Raw genomic sequence first — 23013 nt, 5'->3', positions numbered from 1 at the left:
TAAAGAAAAAAAGTTTCCTTTTTCCCATTTCAAAGTAATACTCTCTTGTTTAAGAAAAATCATCCACAACCCTACCACCCAAAATAACCACTATTAACATTATATATTAACATTATATATTATTTTATAGTGCTTTTGGCCTCATATATAAATTAAATTGTGATTCAGGTGATTTTATTTTATCTTCTGTCTGAAACGAGCATACCAAATTAAGATTAAAAAATTACTTTTAACCAGATCCATATATATACTGCCTACAGGAGACTCATTTCAGACTAAAAGACACCTAAATTTTGAAAGTGAGGGGATGGAGAAATATTTATCATGCAACTGAATGTCAAAGCTGGGGTAGTAGTACTTCTATCAAACATCTAGACTTACTTTTTTTTTAGTTTATTTAAGTAATCTCTACACCCAACATGGGGCTCAAGCTCATGACCCCAAGGATCAAGAGTCACTTGCTCTTCCAACTGAGCCAACCAGGCTCCCCCAGACAAACTAGACTTTAAAACAAAGACTGTAATAAGACCAAGAAGGACACTATGTAATAATAAAGGGGAAAATCCAACAAGAAGATAGAACAATTGTGGGGGCGCCTGGGTGGCTCAGTCGGTTAAGCGTCTGCCTTCAGCTCAGGTCATGGTCCCAGGGTCCTGGGATTGAGTCCCACATCGGGCTCCCTGCTTGGCGGGAAGCCTGCTTCTCCCTCTGCACCTACCCCTGTTTGTGCTCTCTCTCTCTCTCAAATAAATAAAATCTTTAAAAAAAAAAAAAGAATACAATTGTAAATATTTATGCACCCAACATGGGAGCACATAAATACCTAAAATAGTTAATAACAAACATGAAGGAAATGACTGACAGTAATACAATAGTAATACTTTAACACCCCACTCACATCGATGGACAGAGCATCCAAACAGAAAATCAACAAGGAAACTGGTTTTGAATGACACACTGGACCAGATAGATTTAACATTCAGAACATTCCATACTAAACAGAAGAATACATTCTTTTCAAGTGCACATGGAACATTCTCCAGAAGAGATCACATACAGGGCCACAAAACAAGTCTCAACAAATTCAAAAAAATTAAAGTCATACCATGCATCTTTTCTGACCACATGCTATGAAATCAACCAGAAATCAACCACAAGAAAAATATGGAAAGAGCACAAATACATGGAGATTAAATAACATGCTACTAAAACAATGAATGGGTCAACCAGGAAATCAAAGAAGAAATAAAAAATTACATGGAAACAAATGAAAATAAAAACACAACGGTCCAAAATATTTGGGATGCAGCAAAAGTGTCTCTAAAAGGGAAGTTTAGAGCAATACGGGCCCTACCTCAAGAAGCAAGAATAATCTCAAAATGACCTAACCTTACACTTAAAGGAGCTAGAAAAATAAGAATAAAACCTAAACCTAGCAAACGAAGGAAATAAAGATTAGAGGAGAAATAAATGATATAAAAACTAAAAAAACAGGGGCGCCTGGGTGGCTCAGTCAGGTTAACTGTCTGCCTTTGACTCAGGTCATGATCCTAGGGTCCTGGGATCGAGCCCCACATCGGGCTCTCTGCTCAGCAGGGAGTCTGCTTCTCCCTCTCCCTCTGCCTGCCACTCACCCTGATTGTGCACACACACACACACACACACTCTCTCTCTCTCAAATAAATAAAATCTTAAAAAAAAACCTAAAAAAACAATAGAACAGATCAATGAAACTAGGAGCTATTTATTTGAAAAGATCACAAAATTGATAAACTCTAGGAGGACTCATGGAAACAGAAAGAGGACCCAAATAAAAATCACTAAGAGGAGAAATAACAACCAACACCAGAGAAATGCAAACAACTGTAACAGAATATTATGAAAACCTATATGCCAACAAATTAGACAACCTAGAAGAAATGGGTAATTCTAGAAAAATAAAGAAGGTACAAATGTACCTCAACTCTATGGTCAACTAATCTTTGACAAAGCAGGAAAGTATATCCAATGGAAAAAAGTCTCTTCAACAAATGGTGTTGGGAAAATTGGACAGCCACATGCAAAAGAATGAAACTGGACCATTTCCTTACACCACACACAAAAATAGACTCAAAATGGATGAAAGACCTAAATGTGAGACAGGAATCCATCAAAATCCTTGAGGAGAACACCTCTTCAACCTCAGCTGCAGCAACTTCTTTCTAGAAACATCACCAAGGGCAAGGGAAGCAAGGGCAAAAATGAACTATTGGGACTTCATCAAGATGAAAAGCTTCTGCACAGCAAAGGAAACAGTCAACAAAACCAAAAGACAGAATGGGAGAAGATATTTGCAAATGACATATCAGACAAAGGGCTAGTATCCAAAATCTATAAATAACTTATCAAACTCAACACCAAAGAACAAATAATCCAATCAAGAAATGGGCAGAAGACATGAACAGATATTTCTACAAAGAAGGCATCCAAATGGCCAACAGACACATGAAAAAGTGCTCAACATCGCTCAGCATCAGGGAAATCCAAATCAAAACCTCAATGAGATACCACTTCACACCAGTCAGAACAGCTAAAATTAACAAGTCAGGAAACAACAGATGTAGGCGAGGATGTGGAGAAAGGGGAACCCTCCTATGTTGTTGGTGGGAATGCAAGCTGGAGCAGCCACTCTGGAAAACAGTATGGAGGTTCCTCAAAAAGTTGAAAATAGAGCTACCCTATGACCCAGCAATTGCACTACTGGGTGTTTACCCCAAAGATAAAAATGTAGTGATCCGAAGGGGTACATGCACCCCAATGTTTACAGCAGCAATATCCAAAAGCCAAACTATGGAAAGAGCCTAGATGTCCATCAACAGATGAATGAATAAAGATGTGGTGTATATATATACAATAGAATATTATGCACCTCGAAATCTTGCCATTTGCAACAACATGGATGGAACTAGAGGGTATTATGCTAAGCGAAATAAGTCAATCAGAGAAAGACAAGTATCATATGATCTCACTGATGTGAGGAATTTGAGAAACAAGAGAGAGGATCATAGGGGAAAGGAGGGAAAAATGAAATAAAACGAAACCAGAGAGGGAGACAAACCATAAGAGACTCTTAATCTCAGGAAACAAACTGAGGGTTGCTGGAGTGGAGGGGTCTGGGAGGGATGGGGTGGCTGGGTGATGGACACTGGGGAGGGTAGGTACTATGGTGAGCACTGTGAATTGTGTAAGACTGATGAATCACAGATGTGTACCCCTGAAAGAAATAATACATTTTATGTTGATAAAAAACAAGAAAAAAAGAATAAAGGGTAAAAAATGAAAAAAAAAGAAGATACAAATGTAGTGCTCCAAAGGGGTACTTGTACCCCAATGTTTAGAGCAGCTATGTCCACAATAGCCAAACTATGGAAAGAACCCAGATGTCCATCGACAGATGAATGGATAAAGAAGATGTGGTTCATATATACAATGGAATATTACTCAGCTATCAAAAGGATGAATACTTACCATTTACTTCGATGTGGATGAAACTGGAGGGTATTATGCTGAGCGACATAAGTCAATCAGAGAAAGACAATTATATGGTTTCACTCATATGTGGAATATAAGAAATGGTGCAGAGGATCATAGGGGAAGGGAGGGAAAACTGGGAAGAAATCAGAGGTAGACAAACTATGAGAGATTCTTAACTATAGGAAACAAACTGAGGGTTGCCGGAGGGGAGGTGAGTGGGGGGGATGGGGTAACTTGGTGATGGGCAATTAAGGAGGCCACGTAATGTGATGAGCACTGGGTGTTATACGCAACTGATGAATTACTGAACTCTACATCTGAAACTAAGGATGCACTATATGTTGGCTAATTGAATTGAAATTAAAAAAAAAAAATTCTAGAAACATATACTTACCAAAACTAAAGCAGGAAGAAATAGAAAATTTGAACAGACCAATTACCAGCAATGAAACTGAATCAGTAATTTGAAGTCTCCCAAAAAACAAAGGTCCAGGACCAGACACCTTCACTGGCAAATTCTAACAAACATATAAAGAAGAGTTAATACTTATTTTTCTCAAACTAGTCCAAAAAATACAAGAGGAAGGAAAACTTACAAATTCATTCTATGAGGACAGTATCACCCTGATACCAAAACTAGATAAAGACACCACAAAAAAGGTAACTATGGGACAATATCGCTCATGAATTATAGTTGCAAAAATCCTCAACAAAATAGTAGCAAGTCAAATGCAACAATACATTAAAAAATCATACACCATAATCAAGTGGGATTTTATTCTCAGGTTGCAACGGTGTTTCAATATTTGCAAATCACTCAACATGATACATCACATAAACAAGAGAAAGAATAAAAATGATACAGTCATTTCAACAGATGCAGGAAAAAGCATTTGACGAAGTACAACATCCATTCATGACAAAAACCCTGAACAAAGTGTAGAGGGAACATACTTCAAAATAATAAAGGCCATATATGAAAAACCAAGTTAAAATCATACTCAATGGTGAAAAACAACTTTTCCCCTAAGGTCAGGAACAAGACAAAGATATCCACTGTCACCACTTTAATTCAACATAGTATTAGCCACAGCAATCAGACAACAAAAAGAAAAGGCATCCAAATTGGTAAGAAAGTAAAACTTTCACTATTTGCAGATAACATGATACTAAATATATATATATAAAACCCTAAAGACTTCCCCAAAACTCTATTAGAACTGATAAATGAATTTGGTAAAGTCATAGGATACAAAATCAATGTACAGAAATCTGTTGCATTTCTACACTAATAGTGAAACAGTAAGAAGTGAAATTAAGAAAACAATCCCATTTACAATTGCACTGAAAACAACAAAATATCTAGGAATAAACTTAACCAAAGAGGTGAATGACCTGTACTCTGAAAACTATGAAACACTAATGAAAGAAATTCCATGTTTATGGGTTGGAAGAACAAATATTGTTAAAATGTCTATACCACCCAAAGCAATCTATAGATTTAATGCAATCCCTATCAAAATACCAACAGCACTTTTTAAAAAACTAACAAATAATCCTATAATTTGTATGGAACCACAAAAGACCTTGAATAGCCAAAGTAATCTGGAAAAAGAAAAAACTGGAGGTATCACAATTCCAAATTTCAAGTTACATTACAAAGTGGTAGTAATTAAAACAATATGGTACTCATAAAAAAACAGATCAATGGAATAGAACAGAAAACCCACAATTATTTGATCATTAATCTTTGAAAAAGGAGGAATGAATATACAATGGGAAAAAGTCTCTTCAACAAATGGTCTTGGGGAAACTTGCAGCAACATGCAAAAAAAGAAACAGGACTACTTTCTTACACCATACACAAAAATAAACTAAAAATGGATTAAATGTGAGACCTGAAGCCATAAAAATACTTGAAAAGAACACAGGCAGTAATCTCAAGGACAATGATCATAGCAACACTTTTCTAGATATATCTCCTGAGGCAAGGGAAATGAAAACTACTGGAACTATATCAAAATAGAAAGTTTCTACACAGGACAGGACACAGTCAACTAAGTTAAAAGGCAACCTACTGAATGGGAGAAGATATCTGCAAATGTCATATCCGATAAAGGGTTAGTATCCAAAATATACAAAGAACTTACAAAACTCAATACCCACAAATAATCCAATTTAAAAATGGGCAGATACATAACAGACATTTCTTTTTTTTTTTTTAAGATTTTATTTATTAGAGAGAGAGAGCGCGTGAGCAGGGAGAGGGGGAGAGGAAGACAGAGAAGCAGACTCCCTGCTGAGCAGGGAGCCCGATGTGGGGCTGGGTCCCGGGACTCCAGGATCATGACCTGAGCCGAAGGCAGCTGCTTAACGACTGAGCCACCCAGGGACCCCGTAACAGACATTTCTCCAAAGAAAACATCCAGATGGCCAACAGACACATGGAAAAAGGCTCAACATCACTCATCATCAGGGAAATGTAAATCCAAACCACAATGAGATGCCATCTCACATTTGTCAGAATGACTAAAATAAAAAACACAAGAAACAAACATCCTTGGCAAGGATGTGGGAAAAAAAGGAACCCCTCTGCCCTGCTGGTGGGACTGCAAACTGGTGCAGCCACCGTGGAAGACAGTCTGGGGGTTCCTCAAAAAATTAAAAATAGGGGGCGCCTGGGTGGCTCAGTCAGTTAAACGTCTGCCTTCAGCTCAGGTCATGATCCTGGGATCCTGGGATCGAGCCCCACGTCTGGCTGCTCAGCGGAGAGCCTCCTTCTCCCTCTCCCTCTGCCTGCCACTCTGCCTACTTGTGCTCTCGCTCTGTCAAATAAATAAAATCTTTAAAAAAAATTAAAAATAGAACTACTGTATGATCCAGTAATCACACTACTGTGTATTTACCCTAAAAATACAAAAACACTAATTCAAAGAGATACATACACCCCGATGTTTATAGCAAGCATTATTAACAATAGCCAAACCATGGAAGCAGCCCAAGTATTCATCAATAGATGAATGGATAAAGAAGATGTGGTATATATGTGTCCGTGTGTGTACACAATGGAACATTATTCAGCCATAAAAAAAGAATGAACTCGCCATTTGCAACAACAATGCGTGGAGCTAGAGAGTATAATTCTAAGTGAAATAAATCCGTCGGAGAAAGACAAATACCGTATGATCTCCCTTATATGTGGAATTTAAGAAACAAATGATCAAAAGGGAAAAAAGATAAACCAAGAAACAGGGGCTTAACTACAGAGAACTGATGGCTACCAGAAGGAATGTGGGTGGGAAGAATGGGGGAAATAGGACATGGGGATTAAGGAGTACATGTATTGTGATTGATTAAATAAATAAATAAATAAATAAATAAATAAATAAAAATCAGTTTTTTCCTCGAAGATCAGGTTAAAAGAAAATCCACCAAAAATGTGATCGAAGTCAGCTCTGCTTCTCTAAAAGTTGTGCTCCCCAAGTTAAAAATATTTCTCTGGAACTTCTGCAGCTATGCAACATAAAACTAACAGCTTGAGGATGTATGTCAGTAACTTCTCTGGTAAGGAACTGGTGTCTAACTAGCATACTTTCTCTTCACCGTCTGAACCAAGCTGCCAGTAGCTGAAGTAATGAAGAAGATGGCAAAGGAAACAAGGCAATGGCTCAATGGCACGTAATCTGCAATGATGCTGAACACCTAATTTAATGTCACTGTAATGGAGGAAGTAGCAGTAAGGCTTTGTGTTTGAGTCCTACAGTCAGACTTGGTTCAAACCCAGACTTTGACATTTCCTGGATGGCCATGAAGAGCTCCTCTAATTCCAATCTGGTCATCTATAAGATAGTAAAAGTAGCAGTGTTTGGCTTTATAGGGTTATTGTAAAGATTAGGGTAAATGGTTATCATATAAGGTGCCTGGTACTGGGTAAGCTATCAATAGAGTTACCTATTTTTAAGATGATTTCAGCTCAATATCCTTGACTATACAGTTGTCCCTCAAACAATGCAGGGTGGTTAGCCAATCCCCCCAACACACAGTTGAAAGTCCGAGTGTAACTTCTGATTCCCCCAAAACTGAATTACTAATAGCCTACTATTGACCAGAAGGCTTACCAATAACACATTTTGTATGTATATTATATACTGCATTCTTAGAATGAAGCTGGAGAAATGAAAACATTAAGAGATAAGATACATTTATAGTACTGTGCTATAATTTATTGATATGTGTTTACAAGTTCAATCAACTGTCAGCACCTACATCAATAGTCTTATACAAGACACTGTAGATGCCCTGTATTACTAACACCAGACATCAAAAATGAAGATAATGTGAAAAAGAAATTTATATTTACTCAAAGGCATAACAATTCGTGCACTGATAATGAAGCCTCAGTCTGATTGCTCCACAGTGGCCTGGCCTGTACACTAATGAATGGATTGTTCTATTTTTATGGCACACATTAAGTAGGAGTGTCATTCATAATATGATATTGGAAACAGTACTTTTTAAAAAATACCACTTCCCTGTGATGACAGGCTGACACAGTTGCTCCAATATGCTCCAGTATGAGACGCATACTGTATGGTAATGTAATTCTTGAAAACAATGTTAAAAAGCAAAACTAACACATTAATTTTATATTAAATATCACTCACCTTCTGCCTCTGTAAGGACAGGCTAGCCACTTGAAGTCTTGCACATGACGTTCTACACAATGAATACTTAGGCAATATGACGATGCCACAAAAATCTCATGCAGTTCCTGCCATACAATTACTAGGTTTTCACATGAAGATACAACATACACAACAGTTAAGTTTATTAACAGCATGCCCTACTGATTAGTTACTATTAAGTGGAAGCATCATAAAGGTCTTCATCCTCACCCTCACGTTGACAGGGGAGCAGGGGGAGGGGCTGATCTCAGGTCTCGGGGGCGGCAGAGGAGGGACAACGAGGCGGGGGGGCAGGTGCACTCAGCGCCAACTTTATGGAAATACACTGTCATTTCTGATTTTGCTTTTCCGTTTCTCTAAAAATATTTCTATTTGGTATCAAGGCTCCTTCCACCATCTGCTTTAGTTTCAGTGCCTGTATCACAAAGGGTCGTCTTGAATAAGCAGAACCCTTCTGCTACATTGTCGAATGTCGATTTGTCTTCTGGCGCTGCTGATTCTACATCTCCTTCCTCATGGTCTGGCACTAGTTCGGAGGCACTCCTCTCCCTCAGATCTTTCATTAATTCCTCTCGCGTGGTGTCTTTTAGCTCTTTAATTTCTCCAGGATCCATCTGTTGAAACTCTTCACACACACACTTTTGCCACATCCACAATCTCTCATTATTTCCTTGATTGACTGTCCTAAGTCCTGTGAAGTCATATGCAACAGGTAGACACAATTTTCTCCAGTAGGAATTTATTCTTTTGGGTTTCATGGCTTTCACAGCTTTTTCTGTAACAGTGATGCCATCCATCTTCAGTGGTATAACCCTTCAAGCCTTTCATGATGTTCTGTTGGGGTTCTCTTCCATGGCGTTGACAATGTTTTCCATTCAGTACAGTGTGTAATGAGTCTTAGAAGTCCCTTGGGATGCCCAGGTGGCTCAGTGGGTCAAGCGTCTGCCTTCGGTTCAGGTCATGATCTCAGGGTCCTGGGATCGAGCCCCACATCGTGCTCCCTGCTGAGCGGAGAGCCTTCTTCTCCCTCTCTCTCTGCTGCCCTCCCTGCTCTCCAGCATATCTCGCTCTCTGACAAATAAAATCTTTAAAAAAAAAAAAAAAATGTCCCTACAGGCTGAATTAGAGACACTGTGTTTGGAGGCAAGACCACTTTTATGTCTTTGGTGCTGAACTCATGGGGTCTTATGGTGGTGAAGGCATTGTCCAATATCAAAAGAACTTTAAAAGGCAGTCCCTCATTGGCAAGGGACTTCCTGACTTCAGGGACAAAGCATGAGTGGAACCAATCCAAAAAGAGTTCTCATTGTCCAAACCTTCTTGTTGCACAACCGGAAGACTGGCTGCTATTTATCTTTTCCCTTGATTAGGGATTAGCAGCTTTATAGAGAAGGGCAATCCTTATCATAAATCCAACTACATTTGCACAAAAAAGTGGAATTAGCTTATCTCTTTCTGTCTTCAATCCTGGTGCTCACTTTTCTTCCTATTAAATGTCTTTTAATGGCATTTCCCCCCCAAGAAGAGGGGACTTTCATCTGCATTAAAAACCTGTTCAGGCAGATATCCTTTCTCATCGATTATTTTCTTAATGATGTCTGGGAACTCATCTGCTGCCTCTTGGTCATCGGAAGTGTTCTGTTATCTTGACATTTTTTAAGCCAAACCACTTCCTAAAATTATCAAACCATCCTTTCCTGCCATTAAATTCTCCAGCTTTGGATCCTTCATTTTCTTTTTGCTTTGACATATAATAACTTCAGGTTTTCTCATATTAGTCTATAGGTATGCCTTTCTTACAGCAATTCTGCACCCACATAAAAGCTGCGTTTTTAATACAAGATGAAAAGGTGTTTTGCAAGGTTTTCATGCCTGCTGATGTAGCTACAATGGCTTCACGTCTTTTTTTTTTTCCAATGGTCCATATAGTGTATTAATTTATCTTGAAATGGTTGCTACTACAGCTTCAGATCTCAATCTACGGTACATTACCAAGCAATTCTACTTTTTTTTCTTTGCTTCTTGGGAGAAATTCCAGCATATCTAGTGGCACTTTGTATGGGTCCCATGGTGTTACTCAAGGTTTATGGTATTGCACTAAACATGAAAAATACATGAGAACTGCAAGATCACTTTTTACTGCCATATGCAATTTACTGGAAAGATGAACTGTTCGTGATGATTAGTGTCACAGAGCATTTTAAGAGGATACTTTCAACACTTGAGCTTACTGCAATAGGAACAGGTATATATGAAAAGTTACTATAGCAATACACTATGTACTAAAGTAAATTTTATGCAGTTATGGTTTTATACTGCATCTTTACATTTGTTTACATTTCTCTTGACTACAAATGGCACCATGTATGGTTGTGTGTGCAACTAAGTTTTGATAAATTTTAACTTACAATAGATTTGTGTATATTTGATGGTAGCAAATGATAAAATAGACTATCTACATATATTTTATGCATTCATCAGATACCTTTCATAATTTTTTTATAATTCTAAGCTATGCAGTTCATCTGTGAGATTTTTCAAACTGTCAAAAATCTTTAAAAATTTTTCCAATATTTATTGAAAAAAACCTGTGTTGTTCAAGGGTTAATTGCATTATAACTTTATAAGCTAAAATGAATTACATGGGACCATTTCCTAAGATTGAAAACTTTTGGCTTTCTTAAGGCATGAATAAACTTAACTAACAAAATATAAAGGAGATAACAAGTGTTTGCTTCCAGTTTTTTAAGTTAAGCTATTTTAATTCAGTAGTCACTTACCGGGCGGCACTATTCCCTTCATCTCACCAATAAGAAAACTGAAGCTCAGAAAGGTGACATCTTTGCTCAAGATCCGATGACCTGAGCTTTGCAAATTGTGGCCCTAAATTCAAGGCTTTTTCTGCACCTCCTCTGAATTATCCCAATGATCTCAAAAATAACTTTGGAGAAAAATAACATGGAGAAGACTCCATGAGAGTCATCTATAAAACATAATGACTTAGCAAAACTAATCCATACTAGTGTACAAAATCAAACAAGGAGTATATGGAGGTGAATTCTCAGTTTGAGGAAGATGCGAACTGCAGAAAAGACGAGTATTTTATTTCTACAAAACCAGCAATTTGGAGATACTTATTAAAGGGAATTAGAAACAATGCCTTAAAGACGCTAGTCTCATCTCTGTGTTAAGATACCAAACCAACCCAAAGGCATATAAACAAAAGCTGTATTGGGACGCCTGGGTGGCTCAGTCAGTTAAGTCTCTGCCTTTGGCCCAGGTCATGATCCCAGGGTCCTAGGATCGAGTCCCGCATCGGTCTCCCTGCTCAGCGGGGAGTCTGCTTCTCCCTCCTTGCTGCCCAGCCTGCTTGTGCTCTGACAAATATTAATAAAATCTTAAGAAAACAAAAGCTGTATCTAAAGCAGTATTTTTCAAATCATTTTGATTCCGACTCACAAGATTTTACTTTACAACCTAATGTGTATCTATGTCTAGCAAAAGTTTTACACACAAATAATACTCTCCTTTACGTATGAATACTTTTTTCCTATTCTGCTTCATTAAAAAAAACAAAATATTGGCTAGACCCATTACATTCAAGACCCAGTTTGAAAAACACTAAACCAAAGAGATACAAAGGCTATTTGTATTATTGCACCATGCTCTAGAAGCTTAAAATAAATTTATTTTAAAAGCACATCTTATCTTAGCAAGGAAAACAACTGATATTGATATATTGGCAGGGAACTGCTATGAAGAGGATACTGTATCTCACACCCAACCACTGAAAAGCAATTGAAGGAGAAAAGATTATAGGCCTAAAAAGTTTTGTGTGTGTGGTATATTTAATGAATCAAAGAAAAAAAAATCAAATAAATGGGAGAAGAGAGGAACACCCAACTTGAGACCTAAATTTTCTCCTCTTGGGGTGACTTGGTGGCGCAGTCGGTTAAGCAACCGACTCTTGGTTTCAGATAGTGATCTCAGGGTCATGAGATCTCTCCCTCTCCCTCTGCCCCCTCTCCATGCTTGCCAGCTCTCTCTTGCTCCAAAATAAACAAATCTTTAAAAAAAATAAATTTTCTCCTTTCAAACTCTTTAAAGTTGGAGGGGAAAGACTAAGAGAAAAAAAAAATGGAAGATTTGGAACCAATTTGAGATTTTCTTTGCATTTGATGCTATGTTACATTGTAATGTAAATATACATTCATTAGCTATCCCCAAATTCTAGTTAATTTCCCCCCCCAAATAGTTTTTAGAATTTCTTACAATGTAATTTGATGACCACTTTTTATGACTGACTGCTGTCGTGACTTTTACTTTCTGTTATATATACACCGTATGCAACCTTCATTGGGGGCATATCTAACTAGTTCTGTGCATACTGACTAAACCCCTGAGCCTAAACAACTACCTTGCATGTATAAACCACTGTATATATGGAAGAACATGGCTGATTTAGAAGAAGTGAATTACCAAACAAAAGGAAAAAATCCTCTATGTGTACCTCAGGATAAAATTAAATGACTGTACCAGCTAAATGTCTAACTATGAAGTAATGAATTACTTATAAACATGTATTATCTTTCAGTGTGTTTATCACTTACCACAAGGTACTTTAAGTTCCAGAACAAGTAAAGAGAAGCAAGCAACAACTGACAATATTATATATCCTGCTACTTAGACACACTCATTTTTCTATACATTTGTGAAAAGGAATATACTATTTATAAGTTATTTCAGGCTAGGGTGTCTGAAAAGAAAATGTGAAAAGAGGCAACAGCATTCATAAAAGTACACGAGAAAAAAAACTCTCAAGAAGAACAGACTTTATTTTTAACATAAAAGTTCTATTTTCTTGTGAGGCAGCAATAAGTGTCAGTGTCAGATACAGGGAATACATAAGTACATAATAACAATATTTATCACCATTGGAAATGCTGTTTTTTGGGAGATTTTTGTTAGAAAAACAAAATTTTTAAAAATTGCATCTTAAAAAGATTTACACAGCTTAAACAGAGATGAAAGATACAGACTTCAAAAAAAAACATAAATTATATTCAACAGGATTGTATAAACAAAATATTGTTCAGGGCTGCTCTGCTTATCATTAATTTAAGCAGAGCAAAACTTAAACCTTAAAGTGCGAAGTATTCTTAGCTTTTTTTAATGCAAATTCAGCACTTCCACTGGTCCGGTTTTGAGACATCAAAATTCCAAGCATTAAGGAATGAATCTTAAGTTTAGAATAGTAAACTGAATTCAGTAATGGCAATTTTTCTTTTATTTAACAGAAGAAAATCTTGACAACCCAGTCCTAATCTCGGACATACAGAAGGCTATAAATTCTGCCCTTTTTTAAAATATCTCTTTTCCAGTAAAAGCCAACCATTAAAAAGAAAAAAAGGGGGGGAACGCCTTTCTTGTTGCCAGTTACTCCACAGTTAGCAGTAGCACCTTCTAAAAGGCTGATTTGGCTTAAGTAGTAAGAAATATTTTAAACAAAATGAAGACTCTAGTTCAAAAATAATTTTGGCATCCATGCTCATCGTATTAACCAAAGAGGCAGAACAGGTATTTTAAAAATATAACTGCTAACAAAAGCCATGACAAGTAATAGACTTAGTCATGATCAGAAACAATAATGTTCTATGTTTTCATCATCACAAGGAAGAAATCAAGAGTAAAAAATAACTTAAGAAACTTAAGACGAAGTAAATAGCCAGAGAACAGCTCCTTTTGCCAAAATATACATGTCACCTATTTCTTTTACTGCAATGGAAGTAAATTTATTTAAAACTTTTAAAAATTTAAATTATATTCCCATTGAAGCTATTCTAATTTAACTTCTGTACAGTTTTCTACAGAATAACAAGATAATTATGGAATGTAGTTTTAGAAAATATTCTTTTGAAAGTAGATCCATTTTTTTAAAAAAATCAGCCATCTGTGAACTAAGGGTTAAGCAAAAGAGCTGAATGGACCTATGGTTAATATTTTTTCAGGACTGCAATAAAGCTCATATGCTTAAAAATTAGCCCTTTGGCACTGGCAGTTAGAGTTGTTTGTACCTTGTACCTTTTTGTCTTTCTTTCAAATCTCAGGCTCTATTTCTCCCAAACCCAAGGGATATGTTTGGTTGCCATACAATTAATTTACCTGCAAATTCACATTCTCCTTACAACCAAACATTAAAAGTTCCACTTATAAGACTATGTAAATAATAACTCTTAAACTTGTTCTCCCATTCTGGTTTTAAATTACTTTAGATTAAGGATATATGAAATTCTACAGAAAGATGTGAATTACACAAATATACACAACAGAGTAAAGGGAAAAGCTGTTTATAAAGTGGCATTTTAGTTATAAAATACCCTTGTGATTTACAGGAATGGACAGAAGAAAGTGTAAGGTAAAGAAAAGAACAGATTTAATGGAGTTCAAGTAATCAAAAAACTGAGGGTTTTTTAAAACTTGTTTTTAACTTTCTCCTCCTCCCATTCATACCAACTCTCCTGACGAGTTTTACCTTTTCTTCTGTACTTTTGATAGAGCAGTTCTCAGTGGTGAAATGGTAAAGTCAAGACACATAACAAATAAGGCAAAGAATCAAGGTTCTCAAGAAACCAACCAACCAGAAAATTTAGATCCTGAAAAACTGAGTTTTACTGATTGAGAAGCCACAATGTACTAATTCCAAGTAAATTAGTTTTGGATGGAGAAGGTACCAAAATTCATCAGTGCTGAAACCTGACAGACTTATTCAAATGTTTGAATTTATCTAATTTGTCTAAATACATCTCCATTTTAAACTTCACAGGACATAATTTTAATTATTTGCATGTTTTAAAGGTGCATGAGTATAAGAAGTCCTTTCAAAGATTTATTGCTACCACTAGGTTTCCTCTGATGGTATATGTCCGAACAAACTGACATATTAAACCTTCTAAACTGTATCCTCTTTACAAGTATTTAAACTTTTTTCTCCCTATAATACGTATAGGAACATTAAATTATTGCATCATAGGTAGTATATGAAGATCTTAGAAGGATGCTTTTTATCAATACTGTTTGCAGAAACTCATTTTTAAAAAGAGCTGCTCCTCAATTTCACTACCACAGACACAAACAGGAAATACTGTTGTCAGGTGATACCGGCAGTGACTGTATTGAGATGAGCCAAAATCCAAAACTGTATGGATTTTTCAAAGATCCCTGTTGTTTATATGCTCCAAAGCTCTCCTGGCCTGTCTTCCCCACTGTGTGGAATGCTGGAGGAAAACCAGCAAAATCTGTAAGCAACGTATCTCAGTGCCAACCACCATAAAGAAAATGTCAGTCGCAAGATTCTGTGACTACAGATTGCTATTCAATGGATTACACTCCTGGCAAACTACTAACCCTGACCAATTCCACAAGACAACAACATCACAAAAGCAAAGGAGGAAATCCATGCACAGTCATTTTAGGACCTCTTGGAACTATGATACAGTGATGATAAAGGGAGATCATGGGATAAGTATTTTGTAGAAAACCAAAGGGGCTCCTTACTCCTAGCTAGCAATCAACACTGGGTAGTTTCCTTTTGGCTCACTGACTTTTCAACCAAGTTCCAATGATGGGTGAGAACATATTAAAGCACTTGTCTCCAGACTATAATTTTTCTGACCACATGGTGAAATGTGTACAGGTATAGTGAAGAAAACAGCAGTTTACAAGTATTTCACCCAAAGCACAAACTTCTGACATCAAAAAACATAAATCACATAATGTACTAATATTTAATATTGCTTTTTATCTCTTGTTATATATTTGTTCAATGCATTTACCTATCAATTCTTGTTTGGGAGAAGAACATAGTCATGAGATTAAGATTGCTGGGAAAATGTCAACAATCCCTTTGGTCCCAAAGCTGAAAACAGCTGAGAAAAGCACACACCTAGAAAGGGAAACAAGAAAAAGGGGCCACCAAAGAATCTTTGAACATCCTGTTTGCTCCGTTTCAGAAAATGTAACATTGGTATTATAAAATAGTCATTTTCATATAAAAGATGGTTCTTGCAGCATCATTCATGTCTCCCTTCAGGAATTATGTTTGCAGGGATCAGTTGTTTGTTTTTTTTTAAGAAGTTTAATTTGAAAACAAAAAACGATGTGATATTGGCCCTCCAAAAGTAAATAATGAGACCTTTCTTGTTTCAACCGGTGCTTTAAGAAAAAGCAGGCTAAGCAATGAGGACTGGCCTTCATGAGTGAGCAAAGCCATCAGAGGGCGCTGCCTTCTTCCAGAAGTCACACTGTGACTCGTCACCGCAGAAAGCTGGAGCACTTCACAGCCAACTGGGAGCGTGTGATGCCTTCACAATGAAATGATCTGAGGAGGTTCTCAGTTGCCCAGAAAAACGGCCACACCGCCCTGTGACCTATCCTTCAGCTTCCTCAATGGGTTCTGGTGGTGGGAGTAGAGAGGCTGATGGCATGACTGTACTCGTTCCTCGAGAGACTCGGTCTTGCTCTGTGTTTGTAGACAGGGAAGCCACAGCAATAGGCTGCAGCAGAGTGGTGGTCATACCAGTGGTAACTGTCAGACTGTGACCAGAGCCCTTGAGGGTGAGATCTGGTGTGGGAAGGAGTGGCTTGAGGATGCTGACGAGGCAGAAGGCAGAACCGCTTTTAGGAATGAAATTCACTTTGTTTTTGTCAGGACAGTAAAAGGCTGGGATTTCATGGAGTTGTTTTGGCCTAGGCACAGAACAGACAACCCGGTAGTTTTAAGTCACAGATCACCGGAAGTAAGTTCTTTTATTATTTTTTTTTCTAAACAGATATGTTATAGATACATGAATACAAAACTCAAATTATATCAAAAGCTTCAAATGCTATGGGCCCAAGTGGAATGAGACACATAATTCAAAATATGTATCTTAGAATGCCAAAAGGACATCATTCATCTTTGCTGCTTTCAATTCCCTGGAGAGCCCGGTACACCACACAGGGGACTCAGGCTGATGACCACTGCATCTCAATGAAGATCTAAGACAGCCGTTAGGAATAAAGAATTTCCTAAAGCAAAAGAAATTCTAGATGTTTAAAGACAAAAATTTGTTCCACTACTACAATTTTTCAAAAGCCTATACTATCTTGAAAGGAATGACATACAATATCCATCTTTGCTAAATTCCACCAGTGCATGACTAAACTTTGGCAGGCATGAGTTTTCTCTTCAAGTGTGCTTAAAAATCTCTTGGACTGAAAGAAATTTTTTGAATTAACCATGATGGTTTTCTGAGAAACATAATGGAAATGTAAAATCAAAATAAAACTAATCACTGTCCCTTCCTGTCCCCAGGTACTCCTGAAAATTAACTCAAAATGTTTGGAAATGGATACTAGTATTAATGGTATTCTATGAAACTAAAGATATTAAAAAATTAAATTGTTAAAGTAACACGGAAGTGCCACAAAATTAAAAAGAAATTAAGGTGGGAGAACCTAAGTAAATCAAGATTCAGATAGGAAAAGGTAATATGGTCATATGATAAAAGTATGGTTCTCATGTCTCCTAATGAAATTTAAAAAATTAAAATTCAAGTGTGCCAAGTCTGCACTGGATAGATTCTGGGGACCCAAAAATGAAACAATCTATAAGGAGACAGATTAAATATGTAGTTCTTGGGGGGAGGGAGATACTGAGAATAGAACTGTATTTCAATATAATTAATCCCATTTGTAATCTTACATGTTTTCTGCATTTAAAACATTATTCAGAGAAGTTATGAATTACTTCAAGCATCCCTAATCTTGGTCACACTGCCAAAGGTGCCCACAGCACAAAAAAAGGTCAAGAACTCCTATCAAGGGTCTGACAGATGTGATAAAAATGGCTTATAAAAGGTTTAAAAATAGCACAGGGGAGTGGATAACCTGTGGCACAGAGGAAGAGGGAGAATTTGGTAGAAAGAAGGCTTACAAGGGAAGTAACATCTGAGCTGGGTTGTAAAAAATTAATAAACAGGGGCACCTGGGTGGCTCAGTCGGTTAAGCATCTGCCTTTGGCCCAGGTCATGATCCCAGGGTCCTGGGAGCGCGTCCCACATGGAGCTCCTTGCTCAGTGGGGAGTCTGCTTCTCCCTCTGCCTGCCAATCCCCCTGCTTGTGCTAACAAACGAATAAATAAAATCTTAAAATAAAAAAGAAATGAATAAACAACAGACCTGGGGAATGGGAATGGTGCCCCCCGCCCAAAAAAGCTCCAAGTAGACAATGTTTTTGGTGGGCAGATTTTATTAATAGTGAGTACTACCCAAGGACAGCTTTGACAAATACAATAATTTAAGAACAAAGAAATCATTTAACTGATGTTTTACTTGTGCACTGTTCCAATATACAATGGAAACATCAAGTACTTTTAGGGCTACAAGTGTATTTGGATAGATTAGTGATAAGAAGGGCACACATTCCTCTATTTTTACTATATGAGAGTATGGTTTTCAATTCCTTAAAGAAGATAGGAGGTCGAGGTTAGGTTTCTATAATTAGAAAATGCTTGAATTTTCTTCTGAAGGTGCAATTATTAGAAATAACTTTCATTTTTAGGGGAAAAAGGCCAATCCTCCTTAATTAATTTTTGGGGGGTTATCTTGTTAAAAATTACTTAATTTCCTTACTGCTTTCATTAAAATAGATCTCACACAAAATAATATAAACAGTAATAAGTAACTAGCACCAAGATCAAACAAAACTTAAGTAACAGTAAAAAGCACCAACCTCCCCCCCAAAAAACCCCCCAAAAAAACAAAAAACCTTCCTTAATGTCTCGTCTTCCAGTGGCCACCCCAACCTAGCAAGAGGAATCACTCCTAATCCCTAACATTTTTCTAGATGCATACTACCCAAGAAACATATTAACCACCACTGGAGTGGAAGATCGGTATATACTTATGTTAATTGAAGCTGCAAGAACTAATACTACTTCAAAGCTTTCTTCAACTTAATAACCATAAATAGAAAAAAAAAATCTCAGAATTTTAAATTTTTATTTTTCCTGAAGAAATTATTCCAAAAGGATTGTGTCTCAAAGTGGATATAACTGTTTGCAAGCTAACTTTCTGAAAAACTGATGGATGGGCTGCATAGTAATTCTAGGTATTCTTATACTGATGCAAAGAATTCTTTCCTGTCTTTTTTTAAAGGCTTGTGTATTTTTTTTAATGCAGGCATAAATTATCAGCCAAGAAAATGGTGGGTCCAAGTTACTTATAATCGAAAGGAGGGAGACAAGGAGGGTCATGTTATATTTTTAATAATACCTCTATACTGCAAAGAGGCCATAATATCTAGGACTCTAAGGTAACTGAGGCCAAGGAATTCATTAGTTTGGAGGAAGAAATAACATATTTGACTTTCTTTAAAAAAGGACTAAGTACAAACGATATGGCTATGGTATGTACTGTATCACAAAGAATATAGAGACAAAGTACAAAATGTGGTTTAAATTCTGGGTCTAAATTCAACCACCTATTTTCTTTCAGGTAAATAAACGTGCATTTCTAGAAACCAGAGATCAACCCTCCAATCTCCAGGTCAGGTCAGAGTTACTGCTTTTAGACCAGAAGAGTTAAAAATATTCTAGAAGAATGATTAGATAAGCCTAAAATTTTTAATTAGGACCAACAATCTATGTGTGTTTGTTGCTAGTGTGCCCAGTGGGTTTTGCTCTCATTTTGACAGAGGTAGGGCAAAAGAGACTAATTTTTTTAGACCTTAAATAATTTGTTTTATTGGCAGAAAGTTAAAATTACTTCTAAGGAATCCATTCTTGGGTTACTGCTGTTCATTTGTTTTTGAAACATAATGAAAATGCTTAAAAAAGAGTAAGTTTTTGTATGCTACACATCCTATATATCAGTATAATGTATAACAAACTATGTATATTTTATTTTTGTTTTAAAGATTTTATTTATTTGACAGAGAGACACAGCCAGAGAGGGAATACAAGCAGGGGGAGTGGGAGAGGGAGAAGCAGGCTCCCGGCCGAGCAGGGAGCCGGATGCAGGGCTCGATCCCAGGACCCTGGGATCATGACCTGAGCCAAAGGCAGACACTTAATGACTGAGCCACCCAGGTGCCCCTAACTATGTACATTTTAAAAAGAGTAAGTTTACCTTCTAATAACAGATGGATATGCCATAAACCATGTAAGATGTTAGGGTTTACCTTCTATTTCTTTGATCTAGCTATCCCCATCCATATACACACACAACTCTATCCATTTTTCCCTCCCTTTAGATACAAATAATGTAGCAGTATATACATAGTTCAGACATTAAGTCCTGAGAAATTTTCCAAATGCAAGAGTTTAAGGCAGATACCACAGGACACCAACCTATACAACAAATATTCACTCAAAGTCATTTATAAAAGGAATTCAAACTGCTTTTGAGCGAATCAACGATTTCTCTGCATTTGGACAATCTTTTTTTTTAAAGATTTTATTTATTTATTCAGAGAAAGAGAGTGAGCACACGAGCACAAGCGGGGGGGCGGAGGGGGCAGAGGGAGAGAGAATCCCAAGCAGACTCCGTGCTGAGTGTGAGCCCCATATGGGGCTTGACCCCAAGACCCAGAGATCATGACCTCAGTTGAAATCAAGAGTCGGGTGCTTAACTGACTGAACTACCCAGGCACCCCCGCATTTGGGCAATTTTAACTACCAATGAGTAAATCAATGAGCTCAACTCCAAAAAGGTCCATTTAGACCATTTGATTTTTACTTAGTAGAATGATTCCACGTCTTAAGAACTCTCATGGAAAAGTCCAAGCCAGCATCTGCAAATTGGGCATAAAAAATATGAGGTATTTGTTAGAGATGCATAGTCCAGGTCCTACCTCCATATTTATGCATTAGGCCTGGGATGGGAGCTGGGAATCTGCAGTTCCAACTCATACCCCAGATGATGATGATTCAGGGAGTCCGTGGAACAGATCTGGAGAAATTCCGCTTGTACCAGTCAAGCTTTTAGACTAACATAGTAGGCATGGGGGGGGGCGGGCGGGGAAGCAGTTGCTAAAACGGAGTTTTCAATTACTGTCACAAAAGCAGATAGGAGACTGACATCTGGGATTTCCTAGTATAGAAATTAAGGGAATTCAAAAACAATGCTCTTTGTGTGGCAAAATTATTCAGAATTCAGGTTAAAGGAAACACTGACAGGAGGAACACACAGAAGAACAAAAGGATGTCATATTTCAAAACGATTCCAAGATGTTCATAAAGGAGGAAAAAGATCAATGACGTGAGTCAGACAAGGCTGGACAATCTTCACATTGTGTTTCAGGTTCCACAAGCGAGAAAAAGCCAGAAGGTGACTCTTAAGATGTGCAGCCATAATGAGACTGGAAGGGGAGGGCTCAGTACTACCATCACACCCCCAAATAATGTTCATTACCTCATCTGCTATCTCACACATACCTACAATCCTGTAGCCATCACTTACAAAGCCAGGGGGCATGGCTACTGAAAATACTAAGGCTAATTCTGAGCAAATTTTGAGTCTAAAATTATAGTACTTCCCTAGAGTACCAGTCAGCAGAAATATGAGCAAAGGAGATCACATACCAACAGTACTAGACACTATTTAAAATCCTGCTTCTTACATTATCTTCATCACAGTAACCTGATTCTACAAAGTTGTAGAATTCTATTTCCAATATGGACAAAATACTTCTAATACCGTTTAAAGAACTAAAGACCAAAAGTACATAAAATCTGAAGGGAATTCAATCCGTGAAAGAAGGAAACCACACTAGGTGAGATCCATGGTCTACCTTGAATAAAAATACTGCTAAATTCAATGTGTGAAGTTGACTGTATACAGATTCAAAAATAACAGCCACAGAGGACACATTGGGGACAAGGGAGGAAACGTGAAAAACAACTGGATATTAGTTGATATTAAGCATTGCTGTTAATTTTCTTTGGCGTGATAATGATTTTGTGGTTATGTAGGAGTACTATGGTTACTTTTAAGAAACAAATATTAAATTGTAGTTACAGTTAAGTGTCACGATGTCTGCAACTTATTTCCACACACTTCAGCAAAAACTACCACCACCATGCACAGACAAAGCACATATTAACAGAAAGTTAACTACGGAATCCAGGTTGTGGATATACAGGAGTGATCACTGTACTCCAACTTACTTGAAAATTCTCATAATAAAAGTTATTTCAGGGGATACTTACGAGCATTCCTCAAAGACTTTGACTCTTTCACAGCCCTCAGGAGGTTCCCTTTTGAACATATAACTGTTGTTAGGTTTTGGTGAGGTTGCATATTTGGGCAAAGGAGAGTTGTTCCCATTCTCTGCAAAAAATGGCATGCTGGATTACTAAGAAATACTACCACATAAATGCAGTCATACTAAATTTTAATTGTACATGGCCTCCCCCAACACCACGAACTACTTGAGGGTAAGAACAGTGCGTTACTCATCAACACCACCCCCCAAGATCTGGCACAATACCTGCTAAAGAGCAGATAATTAATGTTTGCTAAATAAATGCATAAACAAAAAAATTTTATTTCTTTTCCACTTGCAATTACTACAGCTTAGGTCTATCTCACTTAATTCATGGCACTTAACACTGATATCTTGCTCCCTTATTTCTTTTTTTTTTTTTAAAGATTTTATTTATTTATTTTACAGGGAGACACACAGCGAGAGAGGGAACACAAGCACGGGCGAGGGAGAGGGAGAAGCAGGCTCCCCACTGAGCAGGGAGCCTGATGTGGGGCTCGATCCCAGGACC

General features: G+C 37.3%; 1 protein-coding gene across 3 annotated transcripts in view; it reads right to left on the bottom strand.

Moving 5' to 3' along the window:
• Nucleotides 1–13010: 13010 nt before the first annotated feature.
• FAM117B (family with sequence similarity 117 member B) overlaps nt 13011–23013 on the bottom strand; it is a 72615-nt gene continuing 62612 nt past the window's right edge. Inside the window, exons 7-8 of one of the 3 annotated variants that reach the window (XM_027590526.2) lie at nt 22447–22567; nt 13011–16943 (exon numbers count right to left, since the gene is read on the bottom strand). In XM_027590526.2, the coding sequence (XP_027446327.2) occupies nt 16625–16943; nt 22447–22567 (440 nt within the window). In that variant the 3' untranslated portion in view covers nt 13011–16624. Of the gene's footprint in view, nt 16944–16984; nt 17265–20245; nt 21030–22446; nt 22568–23013 lie in introns of those variants that run through there. The other 2 variants (XM_027590527.2, XM_027590528.2) reach the window with 2 other exon arrangements.

This window comes from Zalophus californianus, chromosome 3, assembly GCF_009762305.2.
Source record: "Zalophus californianus isolate mZalCal1 chromosome 3, mZalCal1.pri.v2, whole genome shotgun sequence".
NCBI lineage: Eukaryota > Metazoa > Chordata > Mammalia > Carnivora > Otariidae > Zalophus > Zalophus californianus.
Note: the sequence above shows the minus strand (reverse complement) of the source record. Positions and strands in the feature narration are given on the sequence as shown.